This window comes from Diplotaxodon limnothrissa, linkage group LG3 (assembly GCF_057381915.1).
Source record: "Diplotaxodon limnothrissa isolate DT_005_m linkage group LG3, D_limnothrissa_male_GT1.1, whole genome shotgun sequence".
NCBI classification, from domain to species: Eukaryota; Metazoa; Chordata; class Actinopteri; order Cichliformes; family Cichlidae; genus Diplotaxodon; species Diplotaxodon limnothrissa.
This window is the reverse complement of record NC_140598.1, coordinates 41,188,446-41,211,866: the sequence shown is the minus strand read 5'-3', so window position 1 is coordinate 41,211,866 and position 23,421 is coordinate 41,188,446. Positions and strand designations below refer to the sequence as shown.

Below are 23,421 nucleotides of genomic sequence, written 5' to 3'. Positions count from 1 at the left end.
TCGTTAACGGAGATTTGCCATGTTGTGGTGTTAAGGTCATTTCAACGAGATTAACCTGAAAGCACTAGTGGGAACACAACGAATATGACTGCACATTTACGCCGACATCATCCTAGTGCAAAGACAAAAACAACAAGCATGCTACTAACTTTAGCCGAGTCATTTAGACAGCTGTTAGCACATGATTCTCCTTATGCTGCTGAGAATATAACCCAGAAGAAGCGGATAGTATAGCTTTTATTTTGGAAAGAGACATTTCTCTGTAATAAACTCTCTTTTCCAAAGATGCATGATTCCTCAATCAGATACAGGGCTTGCAATATCGCTAGCCTGACGTCCTGGGGCTAGCGATTTTTTCAGTCGGGCTACCAAAATCTATCTCTTCCCTGCCCGTCGGGCTATTGTAAGAAGGAAAAATATATGTCAATGCTTTTGCATTCTTTCAGAAATGTAGCTGGGTAATTATGTCATTGGCATCGGTGAGCCACTGTCAATATGTGACATATTGAAATCGCGTTTGAATTTGCGCTTGTTTTTTTGCTTTCACTTTGCAATCGTGCGAACTGCAGATAGAGAGCGACAGCACTGATCTGTGAGTGATGATAATTTGTGCACCAATTCCTCTGACATCGTCTTATTAATCGTTAGCTTACTATGCAAACATGACAAGTGAAATCTCCCGCAGCTTAAACATGTGAGAGGTTGATCGCGCAGAGAATCGCTGAGCTTATGTGAGTCCGTGTGTAAAAGCAGCAGGATATATATTTTAGTTCTGCTGCCAAATAAGACAGGTCAGGGTGAAGAAGTGACAGCCAAAGAAAAGCTTACCACAAAACGGAGAAGTTATGACAAATCAGACTATAAGGCAAAAAGAAAGTGCAGCTTTATGGTTTCATGGACAAAATAATTTCTGTGGCTGCAATATGACGAGCTAAAAAACAACACGCACAAGGGTTAGGGTTAAATTTAAAAACTGTACTTTTGAGTTAAAATATATATTTATAATTTTAATAAATGACAAATTAAAAAGGCATGAACATTTTTTTTGTATCGAAAAAATATCGAACCGTGACACCAAAGTATCGAACCGAACCGAACCGTGAATTTTGTGTATCGTTGCACCCCTAATATATATATATATATATATATATATATATATATATATATATATATATATATATATATATACACACACACACACATTTGAAATTCCTGATGATATGAACCAAAGCGTTCTAATTTGGACTTATTACTCAATAAGGTCAGATGGTTTTTCGAGTTGGTTTTGAAGTTGGTTCAATTGAGTAATTTGGCACACCTCAGCCTTATTCTCAGTCTCTCTTCCTTAAAAATGGCATGCCAATCTTTGGCTAACTGCATTTTAGGAATCACCTTGTTGGCACAGCGCTGTTGTTTTATGCTTGTCAAACTGTGCTATTTTTGACATTTACCTTAGATTCAACTAAAGAAACAAATTTTTTTGTTTGTTTTGTTTTTTGTAATTTATTTTGCAACACTTTGTGTTGACTCAACACTGGCTCATTCACTTTCTCTGAAAATTGTCAGGAACAAGGAATGGGCTTAAAATGAGTGAAACAGCAGTTAATCTTCTGTCCCTTGAAGTGGACAGAAGGTCTAGTTTGATCGCAGTTATAGGATGGTTGAGTGAGACAGAAAGGATTTTCCTCAGAACTGTGGAGGTGGAGCCATGCTTAGAGCTGTTAGGAGATGAGGTGGAGGTGGAGGAAGGTCAGACATGACATTCCAGGTTTTGAGGAGCCAGGGAAGAAGCAAATTAATGACCCTCAAACTTCATTATGGATAAGAAGTATTGTGTGAGCCAGGACTCTGAAGTTGTGGGATTTGGTTTCTCAGCTGCCATATAGAAAGGGAGCCATCATTCCATGACAGCCTTGTTGCACTCTGTTTAAGACAGTTCTCTCTTTCCAGTAGCCTTTATTAAAGTCTATTCAATTCAACTCCTTATTTATATAGGGACAAATCTACACAGTCTCTTCAAGGCACTTTATATAAAACCAGAGCAATCAGGCCATCCCCAAGTATAAGCACTTGACGACAGTGGGAAGGAAAAACTTCCTGGGCCTTAGGACATAAATAGAAACAGTTTACTTCAAAACTACAAGTGCATATTAATTTCTTTTAGGGGTGGGGTTGGAAGAGGTTAAGCCAAGTTGTATTTAGCATTGTCCTTGTTATTCAAGGCTTTTTTGTGATATTGCTGCCTTCTGCTGGACAGTTGGGTGTCCCAATAACTTTCATTCTGAATTAACTTGACTACACAGAAGGTCTCTTTAGTGTACTTCAACTCCTGGAGCGATTGGTGGGGGGAGGGGGGGGGGATAATTCATGAGAAATCCACAGATTGTGACAGTGAACCCAGCAACTATAGTTGCTCTACACCACCTTTAAAGATCATCTTTGATTGTACTACACCTTGCTCTGGTTGCATCTGCATCGACTGGCACATTTTCTAGCCGCCCATGTGTTGCTTTAAGTTGGCAGTGTTTGAATGCTGATTCTGTTGAGTTAAAAAAAAAAAACTAAAGGCCATTGTGTTTGTGTGTGTGTGTGTGCATGAGTATGTGTGTTTGTGTGCCTTACTGGCCCTTTAAGCCAGCTGTGATTGAAAGGACAGTGTGTGTGTGTGTGTGTGTGTGTGTGTGTGTGTGTGTGTGTGTGTGTGTGTGTGTATGAGTCAGCTATAGTGCACTATGGTCTGTGCTACGTTTGTCTCGCGTCTGTGGGGAGTGAGGGAGACAGCTGAGAGCTGCAGATAGACCACTCGCTCTCTCAGTTCTGACTCGTGTCTCTTATTCTCATTTCGCCCTTTCTCTTTCACTGCCATGGATCTCTTTTTATTTTAAGGATACGTTTTCTATATTGTCACCCTCATATGGATCACAGTGTGCTTCTTGCTCGGATTTGACAGCTGTGTGTGTGTGAGCCATGCTACGCGTGTTCATTCTGTGTGCAGAGCGGTTGCAAACGCCGGACGATGACATCAGTGATGCCTACTGCAGCGTCACCTATGAAGGTACGGACGGCTTGTTCATGGGGCCTGAAGGGAAAAAAAACAGCTGAGAAGTTGTTATTTGAAAGTGACCTCTGATTATCTTTCATGGGGTGGGGCAGAGAAAGAAGAGCTTACAGGAAAAAGAGACAGACCTAGAGGAAGAGGGAGAGAGAGGAGATGAGGATGTGAGCAACATGAAGAGTTAAAGCAGTCCAGAAAGTATGCCGACTGTGTTTCCAGTAAAGCACCTCTGTGTTTATAGATACCTGCAGTCTTTCAGCAGAGTTTATCTTATGAGGCACTTCCTCGCTCGGCTTCAATTGCAGCTTCAGTTTACACTTCAATTTAAAGTAACATCCAGGTTCTTATATTTAGGTGACCTGATAAAAAAAAAGAAATCTTGTTAAATGAACTGAGATTTCACACAGTCATGGTCTACATAAAACAAAGAAGTTATTCTTGTACATGACAAATGTCTGACTGTCTCTTTTGTGCTCCCATGAAATTGCCATTTGTGGTTATGAGTGATCTGTCGTGATAGCCGTTGGCCTGATAGTCTTGAAATTTAATCCACTCATTCACTTCCCCCCTTAGAATGAATTATAATAGATCACTGCAACATTTCAACTGTCCAATAAATTGGTTTAATTTATTGAGCAAATTCTAGCTTACCTTCTAACAAGTTTAAAAACGTTGGTAAACATTATACCTACTAAAGACTTGTATGCTAATGTTGTTACTGTTAGCTGTTATCTTTAAGTAGAGGAACTGAACCCTGAGCCTGAAACCTGAACAGAAATCTGAAACTTCAATTTTAAGTTAAAGTAGAGTGCATTTAATTCCACAGGCCTCAGGTTTATAACCAAATACCAGCAACATTTCGTCCAAAACTAAACGTTGTTTAGTTGTGATTAGCAGATGCTAAGTAGCATGCTAAGGTTTGGAATTGGTAACCATTGCCATAATTATTATTCTGTCCTATTATTCTGAAACATTTGTATTATTTGAAAATTAATTAATGTAGATTCAAGATGTGTAGAGTTTTCCATGGATCTCTTTTGGATCACACTTTTCTATGTGCCTACAGGTCATTTCAAAGAGCTTGATGTTTAGCTGCAGAGCATTCAGATGTAACCTGACTTCAAATCTGTTAGTGCATTTCTGTACTTTGTGCCAAAATGGTGTGGAGTACAGAAGTTTCGATCTAATTTCAGGACACTGGAGGCACACTTAAAAATAATAAAACCAGTTCATGAAGGATTCATTTAAAGCCCCAAAAAGCAAATACAAAACTCAAATCCAGAAATAACCAAGGCACAACACACACTTTGCCCAAGACTGAAGGGACAGCAGGGCTATTTATACACCGAGGGCTGTTAGGCACTAAAACGATTGTAATGACTGAAGTCCGTATTCACTCCTGTTAACAGGACTGCAACACATAAAACATAGAAATACCAAGGACCACAGCATTTTGTCATTCTGCTCGAGTGTTCAGCAAAAAAAGACTTTTGGACTTTTATGGACAAAAATATTTTATGTCTCAGCCGATGTAAAGCTTGGATAACTTGTTACTCTGAGCAAATTTTAAGTATCTGGAACGTTTGTCTATGTTCAAATTAACAGTAAACACACTGGTACTAATCTTGTATCCCAGCTGAGGGAAGTATTTTATTCATTTATTTATTCATCATTTGTTTGCTTTTAACATTTGGTTTGTTTTTTGAAAAGACTGTTTTGTCTTAAATGTGTCATGAACTCTTGACACTATGACTATGCACAAATGTTTCCCTGTGTGATATAGGCCACACACACACACACACACACACACACACACACACACACACACACACACACACACACACACACACACACACACACACACACACACACACACAAAAGCCTGTTCAGCTAACTTAGTGAGGACCTTCATTGACATAATGATTTCCCTAGCCCCCCTTACCCTAAACCTAACCATAACCTAATTGTAACCCTGACACTTCTGCAAGTCCTCTTTGCAATCTGTTTCAGGACACACAAGTGTATTACACTCGAAGTGTGTTATTGTGCATTCTTTTGTTTTAATCATTTCTGCTTGGTTTTTCTAAGCAAAGTAAACTTTTTCACTGGAAGCACAAAGATTAATGGGGACTGTTAACGTTTAACAAAAATTCTTAATATAGTAGTGCTGGTATAATTATTTCTGTTAGGGTTTGGCTAGCAACAGACCACTTTGATACTTAAGTTTTCATCTTTAAGTAATGGTCACTCAAAACTATAAAGTTAGTGTAACTTGCCTCTCTTAAGTTAAAGTGAGTTATTTTTTCTTTTGAAGCAGTGAGTTTCCAGTCATCCATCCATCATCTTCCAGTTATCCATAGAGGATCCCAAGGCATTCCTAGGCTTATGGGTTCTTTATTTACAATGGGATATTCCAGCTGAATGTCTGGAAACCACCCTGAACAGATGGATGAGGAACCTCAACGGTCTCCTTTTAACATGGAGGAGCACTGGTTTCATCATACAAAACTGCAGGCTTCTATGCACACTTAAAAATGGCATGATGACTTCCTGAAAGCAAAAAGATGAAATGCTTGGTTCTATGTCTTTGGCTTGAACAAATGAAAATATTCTAATATTCTAATATGGATCACAAAAAAGAGTTAAATTTTCCAGCATGCAGATAGTTTATCCTGTCTTGAGGTCGGCAACATTTGCAGGTGAAATTCATGTCTAGTTAACCCTTGGAGACGAGAGATTTTGCAGTAAGTGGTCAATCAGAAATTCATATTTTCTATAGATGTGGATCTGATGTTGTGCTGTATAAAATGTTGCCTTACATAAAAGCTGCAATATAGTTTTATTGGAGAAAAACAAGTGATGCTCTTAGGATCAAGCAGTTCTTGCACAATCTTTAATGCATCACTGAAATCACTGTCTTTAAAATGTGACCATTTGGCAGATTTAAATGCCTGAATCATAGTAATGGTGAAACAACATAATCAGACTTTGTGTAATTATCAAAATTTGCAATACGATATAGTCTCCTGCATGCAAATGAAAAAGTGGTCATTACTGTGGTGGGTTAGGACAAAAACTCTGTGGCTGCTCAGTGAAAACATTGACGAACAGCTGAACACTCAGGTTGTTGTTGAGCTTCTCCTCCTCACTGATACAGTGGAACCCCGACTTACGAAATTAATTCATTCCCGAGGCTCTTTCGTAAGTTGAAAATTTTCGTAAGTCGAAGCACCCATCGCGTCTTTTGAGTGAACGATAGGCTATAGGCTAATTGCTAACTGCAACAACAATACGTCGTTCAAGTGTAACAGCAAAGCGCAAGTATGAAAGCCAAGGGGGTTGTCACATGATTCGGAAGGCATTGTGAGCATTGTAGGCATTCTGGGCTCAGCCAATCAGAGCCAGCAGATTTTCGTTAGGTGGGCATTTTGCCGTAACACGGGAAGAAATATTGCCGTTAAGTGCCTTTGTAACTTGAATTTTCCGTTAAATGGGGTATTCGTAAGTCGGGGTTCCACTGTATCTGACACTTGTCCTGCTTTAACTCATCTGCTCCCCCTGATAGCTGAATGCTGTCTCTGCTGCGTCTGCTCCTAAAAACTGCTGCATCATTTCTTTGAATCAGTAAGGCCTCAAATGCTACTGAAGAAGAAAGGATAGTAACAGATACCCTGGTTTGGAAAGTGTAAGCTCATTAGATTATTTCGATCGTTTCTGTCCTAGCATCATCTGGTTTCTCTGCAGTGAGTCTAGGATTGTGTAAAGGCAGGAGACTGGACCTCAGAAATAAAAAAAATGCAGAGACTTTCATCTGGGAATGAATAAGGGGAATTTTATTGCACTAAATCAGATCCTACGTTAACACAAAAATCAACTGACAAGCATACCACATTCACTGTGTTGTAAAGTCAGGATGGCTAACATGGTACGAGAGCTAATCGCACATCAGGCTGATAAAGAGCATTGTAGTTTAATGGATCTATAGTGTAGCTGGTTTAGTTCAGCACTTAAACGTGAAACCACAACCTTTGAACCTAATGCAGCAGTGCGGGTTTGATTCCATCATGAGGTCCTTTGTCTTTGTTTTCAGCCAGTTACTTCCAGTTTTAGTTTGATTCTTTGTTGTCTCGTGTGCCTTTAGTTTCACTTCCCCTTGTCATCTTGAATAGTTTCAGCTGTCTCATAGTGGAAATGCATGAACGTGCCTGCATTCCTTTGTTGTGTCATACTGTGTTCCTCCCATGTTAGTTCAGTTAGTATTTTTTCCCTGCTGGTGTCGGCTGTATTTTTGATCTTCATTATGTTGTATTCTAGGTTATCATCTCCCTTTTCGTTCTCTTTAAGTAGTGATGCAAAAGGCAGGTCTGAAGCTATTTTGCTGGAATTTTACAAGGTTAATTTTATATACGCATAAAATAAACTGAAACTGTGTTTGAGTTAATCATATAATCAAGTGTAATTAGATCTGCTGACTGCCTCAGAAGAACAAGATGTGTGAGCACAGGGCAGATGAGAGGATGCTGCAGGAAAAGAGAGGAACAAACAGACAAGACACAGACTGACATGGCTTAGTTCATCAACACGGTTTACCTACATATGTGAACTTCCTTTAAATTTTATTTAAGATCAGAAAGTTTTCAATTACATTATACTTACGTGTTCAGCTTCCTTACAGTTTGATAATGGTAACAAAGCAGAGTTCAGACAGTTTAATCTATTACTAAATTTACTTTAGATAGTGAGATAGAGTGCATACAATTTAAAAAAGCAGACACCAAGTATGAGAATTTGATGTTACTATGAGAGGACTATTTTGAGAATATGGGTTCAGATGACTGAAAAGCTGTTTAATGTAGATGTTTAAAGGTGATAATTAGTTACACACACACAAAAAAGTTTTGGGTCTGTTTTCTTTGAACAGCTGGGTACATTTGTAGGTACCAAAGTTCATATTTACTCAAGTGCTGGTCTCAAAACTCTCAGTAACATTTTATCTTTGCAGGTTGTTGCAGTTTATTTTCTGGCATGGTTCTGGGTCGCAGTGTTTATGAATCTTTTTTGGTTATTGTTGTTGATCTCAAAGAATGAGTTACATTTACTAGTTTAGTTTTCTTGTGCTTTTGAGTTTTCTGATTGTACTATCACCTGTTGTGGTTCAGATGATTTTAGGTTGTTTAGTTTCATGTCCTGTCCTTAGTGTCTCCTGTGGAAGTCAGTCTTGTCTCCATGTTTATTTACATCTCTGTTTCTTTCTCTTTCGCTCTCTCTCTTCTTCGTCTCAGTCATGTCTCTGTGTTCTGTCTCGTTACCTGTTCTCATGTTCGTCTCTTGGGTGTTTCATTCTTTTTCTCTTGAGTCGGTCGTGTGTTTGCATGTTTGTTTAACCTCATCTTAGTGTCAAGTTTGCATGTCCTTGTCTGCGTCTCGGTGTTCGTGCTACTTCCTGTTTTATTTTGACAGTTTTTGTCTCTTGTGTGTTATGTTCAGTTTTGCTTCCTCTGTCTAATTACGACCAATTTGTTCCCGCTGTGTTCAAATGTGTTCCCTGATCTTCCTGATCACTCATCAGTGTATATATTGTCTCTATTTTCCTCTGTTTTTGTCAGTGAGTCTGTTCATCTACAGCTATGATCCTGGCGGTCCAGGGGTCCCAGTGTTTTCCCAGTTCAGTGTTTCTTGATTAGTTCATCATTCAATCTGATTTTCTTATTTTTATGCTGTTTTGCCTGTCAGCCTGAATAAACGGCTTGCCTTCTGTTAACTCCAGTCTCCACGCATCTGCATTTGGGTCCTCTCACTGCTCCACTCAATCTGCTGCTGCAGATCATGACACTTTCTTGGATGCATGCTGATAAGTATAGTCTTATTTGTTTGTTTAAATTGAATTTTTCTACTTTCCTAAGGGTTCTGACAAAAAGGCCTAGAGACCGGTTGGCAACTGGCATCAACCACACATCCTTAGGGACAAACAAATTGAATGACCGGTTGGTGTGTGGTTGCTGACAGTTGCTAGGTGGTGATGTCTGCAAAAAGGTTAGCAGATTCACACCCATAATTTTCATTTAAAAACAAAAAAAGTACATTTGTCCTGTAATAGACAGCAATGTCAAGCAAACAATCACCAGTAATTTGGGGAATAGACATTTTTCCCTATGGTTGTCAGGGGACCATTGTGTGAACTCTAGGGTCATGTGACTGAAACAAAAGGTTTCATAGCAACCTTAAGCACACGCTTGCCAACTGGTCAGGACATACATATTTTTTTTAGCCTAGTAAGAATTGGCTTAAAGGGGTTGCTGACTGGTCTCTAGGCCTTAAGTACAGATAATAAACACACTGGTGTAACTAGCTGCTCTTGAGTAGTTTGTACTTGAACTTATCAACTTTTAAGATTGCGTATAATCAGCTTCAAAGATCCAAAGTTATCTTAAAGGATCAAAGAGAAATTTACTTCACATGGGACACACTGTGTCGAGACTGAAGGCAGACAGAGATGCCCCAAAGTAAAAGAAATCACAACTGTTACTATTACAATATAAAGAAGAACTGATGTAAGATGAAAACATTTTGGACATAAAGTATAACATTGATACAGCAGCACGGATACACTCCGGCAATTTTCAACATTTAATCAGAGGGTGAAATTTTGTAGGTATCCTGAAAAATCAGATGAAACTCAGCTTTCAGTTACTGAATAAGAAGCATACTGACAGCCTACTTCTGTTAGTACTTCTCATGCAGATGACTAGTTTATTTTCTCACCACTTTTCATAAAATACCATTTTAGAAATCAATTATAAATATATTATTGTAAAGCTTGTGTTAAAAACCTTTCATTAAAAAACAATCCCATGAACTAGTTGCACGACAGCTTGTAGGACCCTTTTATTAACAAGTGACTCATAGATTAACAATATTTCTTATTGTTTTATTGCTCAACACCTCATATTTTTTTCAAAACATTTCAGTATAATGTTTACATTGTGAGGCATAACTTATTGGAAGGTGATTCAGGTTTTCCTGAACCACACTCACTTTATTCCAAATTTTAAAAATTTGGGGTATGTGTGTCCCCCACTTTACATCTGCAGGTGGTGCTATCTCCCTGTGCATCTAGCTGGCACTGGAATTTATGTGTCTTAGAGTTAAGGCTCACAACTCTTCAACTCTGCTGCAGATAGCCTACATTTTTCTGACAGAATGTTTAAATTAACCTTTTATAAATGTTCCACAACTTATCTCAGTGCAACTAAAACTTTTGGATTTTTCGACCTGATTTCGCTGCGAAGGGCACACATAGTCTAGTTGATCATTTCAACCAATTAAGATCGTGTCTTGTACAAGAAAATGCCAATTTTGAATTGATAAATCTAACTAAACAAAAGCCACTGAAACTCCTGGAATCATATACCAGTTAATTTTCTAGGATTTTGAAGGAAATCCAGAACATTGTTCCAAATTCCATAAGAACTGTTGGTTTTAGCAAAGGTGACAGTTTACTGAAAACATGAGAGAGATGGAAGCAAATAAAGGGATTAAGAGAGAGACTGAAGTGAAAGAGGTGTGCAGGAAAATATTTGGGCAAGACAAGGAAATAACCAGAAGACGAGAGGAAAAGAGCACAGGAAATGTTGAGATTTCCTTTGGTTGTTGGGTTCCTGACATATTTGCTCACTGCCCTCTTTCCCTCCGGGAGTGTTACAGTGAGAAGAAAGAGACATCTCCGACTGAGAAGAAGAGCTTTTATTTTGTAGTTACTGAAAGAGGGAGATGTTGTGAGGCAATGTGGAGAAGCTATCTGAGGATATTTTCCTTTCTGATTTTTCTGGATTTTCATTCATCTTTCTGACTATTTTTCTTTCATGTTTTTGGTCATCAGTTTTTGGCAAATAAGGAAATAAGTTACTGATTGATTTATCTCTTCTTTTTGGTCTTTACCTTGTAACTTTTTCGCCGCTACTGCTTTGGTTGTTTTCATTACAAACTCCCTGTAGTCATGTAATCAGCGGTTCATTCGGCACTGGATCCACCTTGTATTAACCCTGTGACAGTGGGATTTGATTTTTTTCATTTCTGAGCGAGTTTTTACAGCCTTTCAGCTTTCAGGATCGTGCTGCGTTCAACATGTTACGCTGTATTATTCAGCGAGCCAACAACTTGAAACACTCTGACCCTCAGGCCAGTGTCATTTTCAGAGGTAAGAGGATTATGGGACGTTCAGGGCATGCATAAAGTCAGGGAATAATAGGATCAACTTGGAAAGTTGGCTGTTAAAAATATCAAGTAACATGTTCAAAATAAAACTGTTTCAGTTCTCTTAGCTTGTTCTTTGGTTTTTGGAAATATCTGTTTCTTTGGCTGCTGAAAGCTCAAGCTGGTGTGTGTGTGTGTGTGTGTGTGTGTGTGTGTGTGTGTGTGTGTGGTGCTTTTTTTTAATTTCATTTGACTTGAAAATTAAGGTGTAATATATGTAATTTGTAAAATTATGTTACTGTAGAAATAACAGACCATTGAGTTGATTGTAGTATTGCTGATGTCCAAGTTGAGTTTCGAATGAAAGACACACAATTCTTGAGTCTGTGTGTCTGGATAAATAAACTAGACATTTCACTGCAGCTACTGTACACAGTTTTTATCCAAGAATATAACTATGCACATATCTGTGAGAGATATCTAAGAAATGTGGGTTGCAAATGCTGGGAGTTGAGGTGAATGCTTTTGAATGGGAAATGTCTTAGCCATTTATGTTCTTCTTTTACATTTTTGTTTTTTACATACATACACAGACTGCTGGTAACATAATATAACTAAATTGAATTAACTGAGTGTCTTTATTGCATGTGAAATTTCGGATCACCCGTTGTGCTAACAAGTTAGGTTTTTATTCTTAACTGATTCTAGAAAGCCAGGGTAACTAGCTATTTGGCTAATTAGCTTTGAAGCATACTGATATTATTCCCACTAAAAGTTGTTCATGTTATTTATATAATTATGGCACTTTCACTGTACTCACATGTTTACCTTAAATTAAAGAAAAAAAAAGGAGTTCAGCTAGCATAAGCTGTCTCTTTGTCATTCAAAGCCTGTCAGATATGACTTTTGCAGCTTTATTTTATAATCTCAGACATTTTTTTACTGTGACATTGTTTTTAAATTAGGCAATAACACAAATAAATATACTGATGACGAAAGTCAAATATGGTGGCTAAACAGATGGCTAACAGTGGCACTCAACACTGAACTTACTGGTGTTTAAATTTAATTCTATTACTAATGGTTATTAATCTGTCATTGCTGGAATCTAAAAAAGTACTGCATGAATGAAATTATTGAACTGCACCACTAATGTAGGTGGTCCTATCACTGCAGAAAATCTATGAATGGTAAATGGACTGGTACTTATATAGTGCTTTTCTACTCAGTTTGAGCACTCAAATGTAACGTCTTGATGCATTCTTAATCATCCAGGTAAGTAAATCTCCAAAAGTTGATTAGGTTTATCTGGACGTAGCTCTTTCAGTGGGAGAAACGTTTTGTCACTCATCCAAGTAACTTTTTCAATCTCAGCTGACTGCAGGTTTCCCCAATCTTATAAACAGTAATGCATGAAACTAGCACCACTGAATGAACAATGGGCTGGGAGGTTTCTAAATCATGATTATGCAAATTCTCATGACCATTGATCAACAACCACTGATCAAAGACAGCTGATCAATGGCCATTGATCAATGAATGGGACCTCCCAGCCCATTGTTCATTCAGTGGTGCTAGTTTCATGCATTACTGTTTATAAGATTGGGGAAACCTGCAGTCAGCTGAGATTGAAAAAGTTACTTGGATGAGTGACAAAACGTTTCTCCCACTGAAAGCGCTACGTCCAGATAAACAGAGTCCACTTTTGGACACTATAAGTTGCGTGAAATCACCTTTTATTATTTATTCAGGACTTAAAGCCAGAACTGCAGCCTCCAGTCTAGACTTTGGTGTCTTAAAATCAGAAAAATGCCTAGGACGCAACAAAGTAAACCAACAAAGTTTTGGATTGTCATGTCATGATTCTGTTGGTTTTTGCCATGATTTCAATATTGGATAAATGCAGAAGCTCAAAGATTCCCAGTTTATAGAGAGGGAGATGTTGCAACACCTAAAAAGATGGAGAAAACAAACAAAATAAATCTTCTTCTACTCTTGTACCAGCGCTAGATTTCTTTCTGGTTGGCGACACCTATTGTTCAGTAGAATACTGCAGCATGTGGGACACGCCCTCTTCTCCATTATTCATGGTGACAGGGCTGTGGTGATGTCACAATCAGCGACAATAAATGAGCTCTTAGCTACTTTGCCTCAGCGGCATTCCTGTTTTCCGATCTGATTTTCGTGTAGGCCTACTTTCCATGACTCAGTATCTGACTCCTTTATGAAGAGCGCTCTGCTTTCTACTTCCTGCCTTTGTCCTAACAGTTTTCTCGTGCCATCACACAAATACTTGTATCGTCGTCTTACCTCAATCTATTGCTAATTTTAAATTGAGTGCACAGATCAACAGCCCACTTTTAACAAAGACTAGTGTAAGTCTCTTTCACGGTTTAATAAGCGACGTGCCAGCAGATGTTTTTCCTATTTTGTTTACTCATGCATATCTCACTCTCCTCATACACTCTTAAATTAAGTGAATTTGGTGCAGTGACTCTGCATCTTTCCTTTTCCAGCAGAGCCAGACACCTTAAGCATCAAAAATGAATGATATAATCCATTTATATACTTAAAAAAGCATGGAAAATAAATGAGTTGGTGGCTTTTTTCCCCAAAAAACTGTGTTCCAATAACTTGAAGAATTTAGAGTTCGAAAGAAAAATGACAGAAAAATTGAAAGAGAATTTCCTCCCCTCAAGAACACAGATACCATGTCCATTTTTAGAAATCAGAGATGTTAGTTGAGCAACTGTTATATGAACTGACTAATCTCAACGGATCCAGAGGGAGGGATATGCATTTTCTGCATTTAATGTATTCAAAACGGTTTGTGGAAATGTATCCCAGAGTTTCCAGAGCAATTCTGGCCTATAATAGTGACCAATACAATAGACATTTTCATGGAAACTCTTTCTGCACAAGGTTATGGTGAGTACTAATGCACAGACAGATGACTGTTTTTTTTCCTACGCTGTGTTTGTGAGCAATGAGTCTATGGGTGCTGTGATTAAATCTGGCAGCGTGTGCTGGTGTTTGTGTCCTAAAGGCAGGATTTCCGGCCAAAGTGTTGTTATTGTCAGTGAGTGTTGTTCTCAATCAAAACAGAAATAAAAGCTGGCAGCACTGTACTATTTATAATGTGGATCCCCCATGTGGGTCAGACTCAGCTGCTGGTACTGTTCTCAATTACTCCACACAGACACTCCTTAACCAAACAGGAGGCAACAATACTAAACCCTTAACACTTCAAGTCTACAAACTGTGACATAGTCTCTATTTCCAAAGTCACTTCTTGAAAATAATTAAAACATAGTAACATTTACACATAAATTGTATATTGTTCAGTTTCATATTACTGCTTTAAATTGTCAGTATCAGTCATCAAAGTATCATTGGCTAAAATACAGAACCATGAGTTACTCCTAAGGAATGAATGAGAGACACTGTAAAAGTGCTCAAGCAGAGTGCAAACGCACACAATAAGAACCTAGAAAACACATCAAATACGTAAACTGAGATATTTCATTATTTCTAATCTCTCCAAATATTATTGGTCCAAATATATCAGGCTCTGAAAACTACATGGGTGATTGGTTGTTCATGTGACCATAACTCCTTAAACTTTGAGCTGACTTTAAAAATTCATGTCCACACACACAGTGAAGGTCTAAATCTAGGTTTCCTATACGTGTCTGAAAACCCAGAGGGCTGCACTATTCTATTCTCAGTTCATAATAGAAATGTGCCAAGCTGAACCGGGAAGTTAATACTGTGCCACTTCCTCTCTGCAGGTTCCAGACTGTGGCACCAGCACTTGGGAGATTTCTAGAGTTGACACGCACAACACATACACATTCACTCATGAATCAAATGTAACCTCTCAACCTTTCTGTGGAAGGGTGGAGATGTTTTTTTTTTTTTTTTTTTAATATCCCACAAGAACGGAGGCACTCTTACGTAGGTAATTTGTGTGTGTGTGTGTGTGCACTTGCTTGGGTGTGTATAGTTGAATTAATGGTCTTATTGCTCTCTGTTTGTGTTTGTGTTCTCAAACTTGGTGATCGCTGTAGGGAAAACAGGAAGGCAAACAACTTTTGTGTTTGTGTGTGTGTGTGTGTGTGTGTGTGTGTGTGTGTGTGTGTGTGTGTGTGTGCATACTGGGAATACATGTATTAAAAATATTAATTGTACTCCAGTTGAAGCCAAAGATATGTGACCAATGACCTTTGGTTTCCAAAAGGGTCTGGAAATTTTTAGACAACCAGACTTGCATGTTTAGAGCGCTAAAAAAAAAGTGTCCACGCAGAAAGAAATTCGCAGAAACGTGGCGACTAGAGACCAGAGAAATTCAACGACATCAGTGACTTCAATCTAATATGCTATCAGGACAATGTGAAGTGGGAAGGTTCCAAATACAGACCGTATGTATAGACGACTGACATAAGTACTGTGACATCACCCACTGGCTTCTGAAGTTCTGTTTTGAAGCCTCGAGATGACTGCTTCCACCCGAACCATGTTGGAAAAGCTAAGATGAGACAAAGAAGTGTCGATCTGACTGTAAAAGCCAACACTCATTGGCTAATGACTCGTGATTGACAAGTCATAAGCGAGCATGTGGTTTTATAACACAGATAATACTATTTTATAACATTGTATGACCAAGATTGATAAAACAGTACCTCATTTTTTATTTAATATAACCCCTAATAAATGACTGAACCCTTCAACTCAGCAGTTTGTCTATGAGATTCAATTCAATATTATTTATTTCATGAAAAATCACAACAACAAAATCACAACAAAAATCAATGCAAAGGCCCTACAATTTTAGAGAGAAACCCCAACTATCAAACCGCCTATGAGCAAGCACTTGGTGACAGTGGAAAAGAAAAACTCCCTTTTAATAGGAAGAAATTTCGGCATAACCTGGCTCAGGGAGGGGCCACCATCTGCTCAAACCATTTGGGGGTGAGGGGAAAAGATGTGATGTTATTTTCCCATGAACTGCTATAGGACAACAAGTCTTTGTTCAACTACAGTTATCACCATAGTGTGGCAGGTTTTTAGGCACAACTGCATTGACTTAATTTTTTTGACCTGGAAGTTATGTCCACGTTTGATACTCCCTGTGGTTCTAAGAAAAACTTGTGTCAACTTTGAGTTGGATGATATGGCAGGGTGATGAATCCAGAAGGTTACCAAGGCAAGCTGAGCCTAGAATGTTGTTGGTGACCAAACCTAAGCAACAAAATGATGTGCAATGAAAAAATAGCTTCCTGTGTGGACACCCTTTTACTTTCATTTTTAGTGTCTCCTATCCTCTTTTTACATTTTTCTGATTCTCTTTTTTGCACATTTTATGCACCAGTTGTTTAAGTTATTCATTCAGCGTTTTTTATTTACTCATGGTTAAAAATCTGTAATTATTCATATTTGACTTTTGTAACCCCCTGACCTTTCTTGTTTTATTTGCACTTGCCTTTAAAATACATCATAATGTAAAAAGCATGTCTGTAAAAGCTCCTCAAGAATAACTTAAGTAATTTTTAAAATAATCTAATCTAATGGGATTATCAGATAAACAACTGCAGTCAATACATGCAAAACTACCGTCATTTGTATCAGCTTCAGCTGTCCTTGGTGACATTTACCAGGAATTAGCACGTCATGGAAATGAAAAGGTAACTTCAAAGATGAAGACAATAGCCATTGACTCTGTTTCCTTTTATCTGGAAGCACCAGTTTAGTCTCTGTCTCAATCAATTCCTGTTTTACCAAAAATAATTGGAAACTGTGATAACTGCCCCCCTGTGTGATAACTCACATTTTCACATATTTGTACACATATTGTTTCATAAGTGGCCTTCAGTATTTGAGTACCTATTCTGGCAGGGTATTAACCTGTCTCACCTCTCACTTCTGGTTAAAGCTGCCCGACAGCGGGCAGGAAATCAGAGCTCCGAACTTCATGTTACAGGAAGCCATGGAAAGATAACACACATATACAAATAAACCTATTGTGTGTCAGTAGTTATTTTAGAGCAGAATATTTATACCACTGTTTATGTGCGAACTTGTTTCTATAGTGCACCTTTTGGAGGAATTACAATAAAATGTATGTCAGTAATCATCACACAAAATGAGCTGACTAGAATTGATATACTTATATTATTTAATCTTTACAACAACTTAAAATACAGATAATAAAAATTACATAGTAAGTTCAATCTCTGCAATAGTCTTAATTTTGTTTACCAAAAATAGTATATATTTCAACTTTAAACTCTGACTTTAGCAGTTTTTTATGGAGAAGGGTAATTTATTCCAAAGTTTTAAGGTGCAATGTGTAAAGTTTTTTTTTTGTTCTTATGTTTTAATATTCAGAATAACTTCATGTCTTTGATTAGCATAACCATGAACGAGGGTAACAAAAGTTTCATGTGATGGAGCAGTTCTTCTTATCATTATACAGGTACATGAGTGGTAAAGATAAACAATCCACCCTTACTGGAACATTTAACGATTTTATTCTACACATTTCATTAAAATGTTTGTCAGTGTGGATGGTGTAGGATAGATCGGGGTGACTGCATAGACTTTTCTGAAGGCCTTTACTGAGTTATTATTATGCTTATTCAAAGTTGGAGTAGATCAGGACACATTTTCTTTTCTATTGTTAAAAATATTTTTTTCCACTAATCTGATTTTTAAAATTTGTTTTTTAAGATGGCTATGCTCATAAATGTTGGTCAAAACTTTACTTTGTAAGTAAAGTTTGCACTATTAGTTGAGCTAATAGCAGAGCAAATATATGTGACACACAGGTTTCTAACTTAAGTTGTTGGTTACTGCAAAAAGGAGACTTTCAGGTTTTCCGAGATGGCGTTAAAAATTATTTTTCTCATTTCTGACACAACTTAAGGTCAATATCTGTATTGACAAACAAACATTACATTTTCCATTTTCTATATCTGTTTCAGGGTCCAAGAAGAAGACAAAGGTCATCAAAAACAATCCTAACCCTGTGTGGAATGAGGTAAGTCCTCCATTAAGCCACAAATTCATCAACCCATCATCCGTTAAAGTTCCTAAGTGTGTGATAATGCAATGTCAAATATTAAGTATATTTTAATTATTAATGTGAGAACAAGTTATAACCTAATTTAAAAGTAAGACATTGCTTGGTAAAGAACTCAAAGTGGAAAATGCAGGATGAGTCCTCCTCTTGCATACAGTCCTGGAGTCCTCATCAAAGTGAAGCATCCATAGATTCATATAGAAACTCAAAATACAGACAAAAATAACTGAAAACAAAAAAAGATCTAGTAAAGATATAAAGATAATGTTTTATTTGTTAGAATGGCAGCAGCCTTGCAATTTAGGTAAGTCTGTTGTTATGGTACATTAATCTACCATTGGGTCCTAACAATGCTAGTTTTGACTGCTTCTTTATTCATATCTGGTTGCAACATCAGGCCGCTCAAAGTGAGTAAAATAATTTGCTACCTGAAAGTTAGATCTGACTTGGAAATTTATAATAATTAACATAACTGCTTAAGATAGAAATTTGCTGTATGTAGTCAGCAATTTGCAATTAACGTGAAAGTTAGCATTAGCTAACGTTAGTCAGAAAAAAAACCTGTTTGATTTTACTTACACAAGCCTGTATGAATGATGTTTTGGGAATTGAAATCAACCCTGAATTGGCTTTCCCCTGGGTTAGCTTACCACCTATCTAGCATACCCTAAAAACACATTCAGTGCATTTAGTAAGTTTGCAACATTACGAGCTGGTGAAATTGTGACAACATCTCTGTATGAGCAAAATAACCAGACAAAAAAATTATTTGCAATTTGCAAGTACTTCACAAATATAATGCAATAAAGGTGCAGTAAGGATATTACAAAATATCATAATTAAAATGTTCTGCCTATAAGATCCCATTTTCACTCTTTTTTTTTTTAAAAACATTTCTTTCCTTTGTGTCCGTCAGGGTTTTGAGTGGGATCTGAAGGGGATTCCTCTGGACTCTGGAGCTGAGATTCACTGTGTTGTTAAAGATCATGAGAAAATGGGGAGAAACAGGTACTCTGTGCTATGCTAATTATATGCATTCAGATGTGGCATCAAAACACTGAAGAAATATACAAAATGACCCTGAAAAAACTTCTTTAAGTAGTTTTCCTTTTATAGGCAGGCAAGTGTCTCAGATGGTGACAGATCCTATCATTAGAGATTTCCAAAAAAAAAGAGGCATAATTGTTTTAAACAAGAAAAATAGATCAAACCCATAAATACAACTGAAGAGTAAAAGGGAAAGGTCTGTTTTAAACTCCAAACGGGCTATATTTACTTTTAATCTCTCATCACTGGCAGCTGTTTGTAAATCATTTTAAACCTTGTGCTGGCCAACAGACAGATAAAGAGGCGATATGTACAAATCACCCCTGGGATAATACATTTAGGATTGTCATACTATGTTTGACTAGATGGAGCTGCACATTGTCACAGTAGAGATGTGGCCAGAGGACCCCTCAGTGGGTTATTTTTGGATTACTTCACTCGATCAAGATGTCACACCAGTCAGTTCTTTCGGAAGGGAAGGGGCAGGAACCAAAGAATCAGGTCTTCCCCTCATTGTGGTATTTATTCTGCCAAATTCCCACCCATTCACTCTCTGTTGTGCTGAAAGATGAATGGATCCATAAATCAGCCACTCAAATTACAGTGGAACTTGACTGTGTCTCAGCTCTCAGCATAAATCCATTATCGTTGGACTAAGTATTTGTTTTCTAAGGAGCTTCAAGAAAAGCGATTGGTCGTCTTTAAGTTTCCTGAAGACGTTTCACCTGTCATCTGAGAAGCTTCTTCAGTTACCCACTACTGATCATGTGCCTCACCACATGAGCCAAAGTGTGAAAAAAGGCATGGGTCATGAGTTTTCCAATGAAACCATTGTGAGACCTTGGTACACCCTATCATGTGACTTATTGAGATCACCTAAAGCAAGATGGGATTGGGGGTTGAGGCACCTGTGGAAGGGATCTCAAAACCGCGTTGTAGGTGGCAGACCACCTCCTCTAATCAAAGATGGTCATTCACAGTGTGGATAGATAGCCTCTTGAGGGACAACTCCCACTAGAGTTTAAATGCCATTTGATTTTAGAACTGAAGGAGTTTCTCAGATGAGACATGAAACATCTTCAAGAAACTTAAAGAAGTTTTTTGTTTCATAACTGGATAGAGTACCATGACCTGGATGACTGAGAACTTACACAGCATTTTTTGTTGTCGGTGATTTTCTGTTCACCTGGACTTAATGTGTGAAGTACAAATTTGTCATTTTGGGGTGTATTTGCTTTTCCATGTTCCTTTGATCTCTCTAGGCGTTACAACTTTGCTTGACAATGTTGTACAGTAAAAAAAATAACCACCAAGGTTGGGGAATAAATGTTGTAAGATGTCAGAAAATGACTGTGAATGGGGAAACAGGGAAACTAAGAGTTTATCAGAGACTAGGCACAGGTGCAACACCGTTAGGGTCATGTGGTAAGAGCTGTAATTCAGTCCTTGAAGTCTATAACAGATGGATATCACCAAATACTGGGTTTCCTTCTTTGAGAGGCTTTGCCAGATAATGCATCTCATTATTGGAGACTTTGGCAATGGCATGCATGCCTCCTCAAGAGTGTTCGTGCTTTGGCCAGATGTTGGGAAGAGGTTTTTTTGTTTTGTTTTTTTAACAAAGGAATGAATTTTGGGATCATCAGCTTTTCTTGGTTGTTGCTGAGCTGGTTAGTGCATTCCTAATTTTTAAGAATTTACCAGTCCTAAAGTTTTCTCTCTCTTTCTGATATGTTTATTAGATTTTTTCAGCCCAATGGTGGCTGACATATTAGGATGATCTGATATCGTCGTGTTGGTGTTGTTCCTGGAACAACATTTACAACATTGCAAGTGACCAATCACATTGTTGTGACGTTATTCTTTGGCGCGCCAAGCCATTCGTGCATTTATGAAATTCCAATGTTGCAAGGATAATATCAATTCTGCTTAGCGTTTATTAAAGGGTTAGGGTTAGGGTCCGGGTCCGTTGATCGGCGGACAGAGGCGGTTTCTCGCAGCTTAAGTACAGTTTTTTGTTTTACCGGTTTTTCCCGAAGTCGCAAAAGTATGATGTCACAACATTCTGATTGGTCACTTGCAATGTTGATCCTGGAACAACATTTACTATGTTGATCTGGGAACAACACCAACACGACTATATCAGATCATGCGACATATTAATGTTGTCATTTCTTTGATTCTCATACTGGGACTTCCAGGGAAAATGTACTTGGGATCAACTCCAGCTGTGTCTTTAAAGATGTTATTTTGTAAATAACACAGTTGTTTTTAAGATCCATCTCTGTGTTTCTGGTGTGTGTCTCTTTCAGGTTTCTGGGGGAGTGTCGGCTAGGTCTTAGAGATGTGCTCAACTCTCCCAATTTCGCCGCCACCTTCACCGTCTCCTTGCTGGACACTAAGAGGAACAACACAGGGGTGAGCACACGGAACTGCACTGACTGATTAATCTGCAGCCTAACTGCGTCACAAGTCGATTATAAATGACTCAAAGTTTCCTCTTTTGAGCTTAAAATAAAGTGAGCAACATTTCTGAATCATAGTTGATTTGTTATTTCCTTCTTTGGGATCCTTAATAAAAAAAGAAGAATCAGAAACACAAAAATGTCTCTCCACAACAAATAAAATGAACTATAAATAACTGCAATTGATTTTATTAGATGGGTTTTTTGCTAATCTGCTGACTAAGGCTGATCAGGGCTGTAATGTCAAGAAAAATGGTCGACAGGTGGTTAGTGGGTGGGTCTTGGACTTGATGAGGCACTGATGTGTTCATGTGCTGCTGGGGAAATCCAACATGGATTTTCCGTTTATATTTCTTGTACTTTTTTGTTGGAAAATATGAACTCATGAGTTCAAAATTAGGCAAAGGTCTTGCTGGAAGCAAGAGATGTTCTTTATGTTTTTCATCTTTTTCCGTTTGTTCCAAGTGTGTGAGCACTACTATTTATCTTATATCAGCAAGGTTATGTCAAATTTAATTAACTCTAGTAAGCACTGGTACCACACTGCAAGAAAGTCCTAGCTTGCATGTTCTCTCCGTTCTGCATGTATTCTCTGAGGGTCCTTATGGCAGCCGGGATATTGTATTCTAGGTGTTTTTTTTTTTTTGTTTTTTTTTTTATTGTCATTGAAAAGACACCTAGAATACAGTATCTATTACTGACTAGTATTACTGGAGCCTTTTTCTTTAAAAAAAAAAAAAAACACTTCTAATGATGAGAAACCTTCAGCAGCTGATGGTTATTCAGTGATGAAATGCTTGATTTTCTTTTTCCTCTAATTATACAACATTGCTCTATGGAGACCCACATTGACATAATACAGGTGTAGCCTAGAAAACCAGTCATCACAGCTACTGGTCTAACCCAACACCAACTAAAATAAAATTGTTCAGTAGTTTTAGTTTCCAAAAAAGCTCAAACTCAAATTGGTCTTTAAGAAGAAGATGCAGAAGTATAAGATCTGGGCACGCACACACATGCACGCACACACCTTGGCAGCCAAACCTATAGCAGCAAATGAAACACTGTTCTCTTCCCCATCCTTGCTTCCTGAAGCCAAAACAAAGTCTTCCTGTCACTGTCAGACTGGACCTGATTGATGCCACATACATGTGCGCACACCCACACACACACTGTATGCTATGTACAATGTGTGATTTATCAGGTTTTTTCTTCATTAGTCATAGAAAGCAAACTCTGTTACAAACAAAAATAAAACTAATATTGTTTCTTCAAAGATTTCTTGATGCATCTGCCCTTACAACTGTTTGCTTCCACAAACAAAATCTTACACAGATTCAGTGAGATAGAGCCAAGAAATCAAGAAAAACATGTCAAGATATTCACATTCTTAACATCTACTCCATAGAAACTGTAGTCTGACCAGAGTTGGACACGCCGAGTCTGATGAGTTTGTTTACAGAAACATAACAGCTTATCACTTAAGCTGCTTTTTCCTGTTGAAGGAAACAGTAGAAGCCACCCCTGCTACCACAGGGTAACTCATCTTGATTACAGTGTGCAGGAAACAGGTCTTTTCT

At 37.9% G+C, this 23,421-nt stretch overlaps 1 protein-coding gene across 6 annotated transcripts in view; it reads left to right on the top strand.

Annotated features, from left to right (window-relative positions):
* Positions 1 to 2,746: 2,746 nt before the first annotated feature.
* Positions 2,747 to 23,421, top strand: part of dysf (dysferlin, limb girdle muscular dystrophy 2B (autosomal recessive)) — a 114,709-nt gene continuing 94,034 nt past the window's right edge. For 3 of the 6 annotated variants that reach the window (XM_085349229.1, XM_085349234.1, XM_085349206.1), the window contains exons 1-4: positions 2,747 to 3,055; positions 18,232 to 18,287; positions 19,246 to 19,337; positions 21,689 to 21,794. In XM_085349229.1, the coding sequence (XP_085205355.1) occupies positions 2,968 to 3,055; positions 18,232 to 18,287; positions 19,246 to 19,337; positions 21,689 to 21,794 (342 nt within the window). In that variant the 5' untranslated portion in view covers positions 2,747 to 2,967. Of the gene's footprint in view, positions 3,056 to 10,241; positions 11,253 to 18,231; positions 18,288 to 19,245; positions 19,338 to 21,688; positions 21,795 to 23,421 lie in introns of those variants that run through there. The other 3 variants (XM_085349242.1, XM_085349250.1, XM_085349217.1) reach the window with 1 other exon arrangement.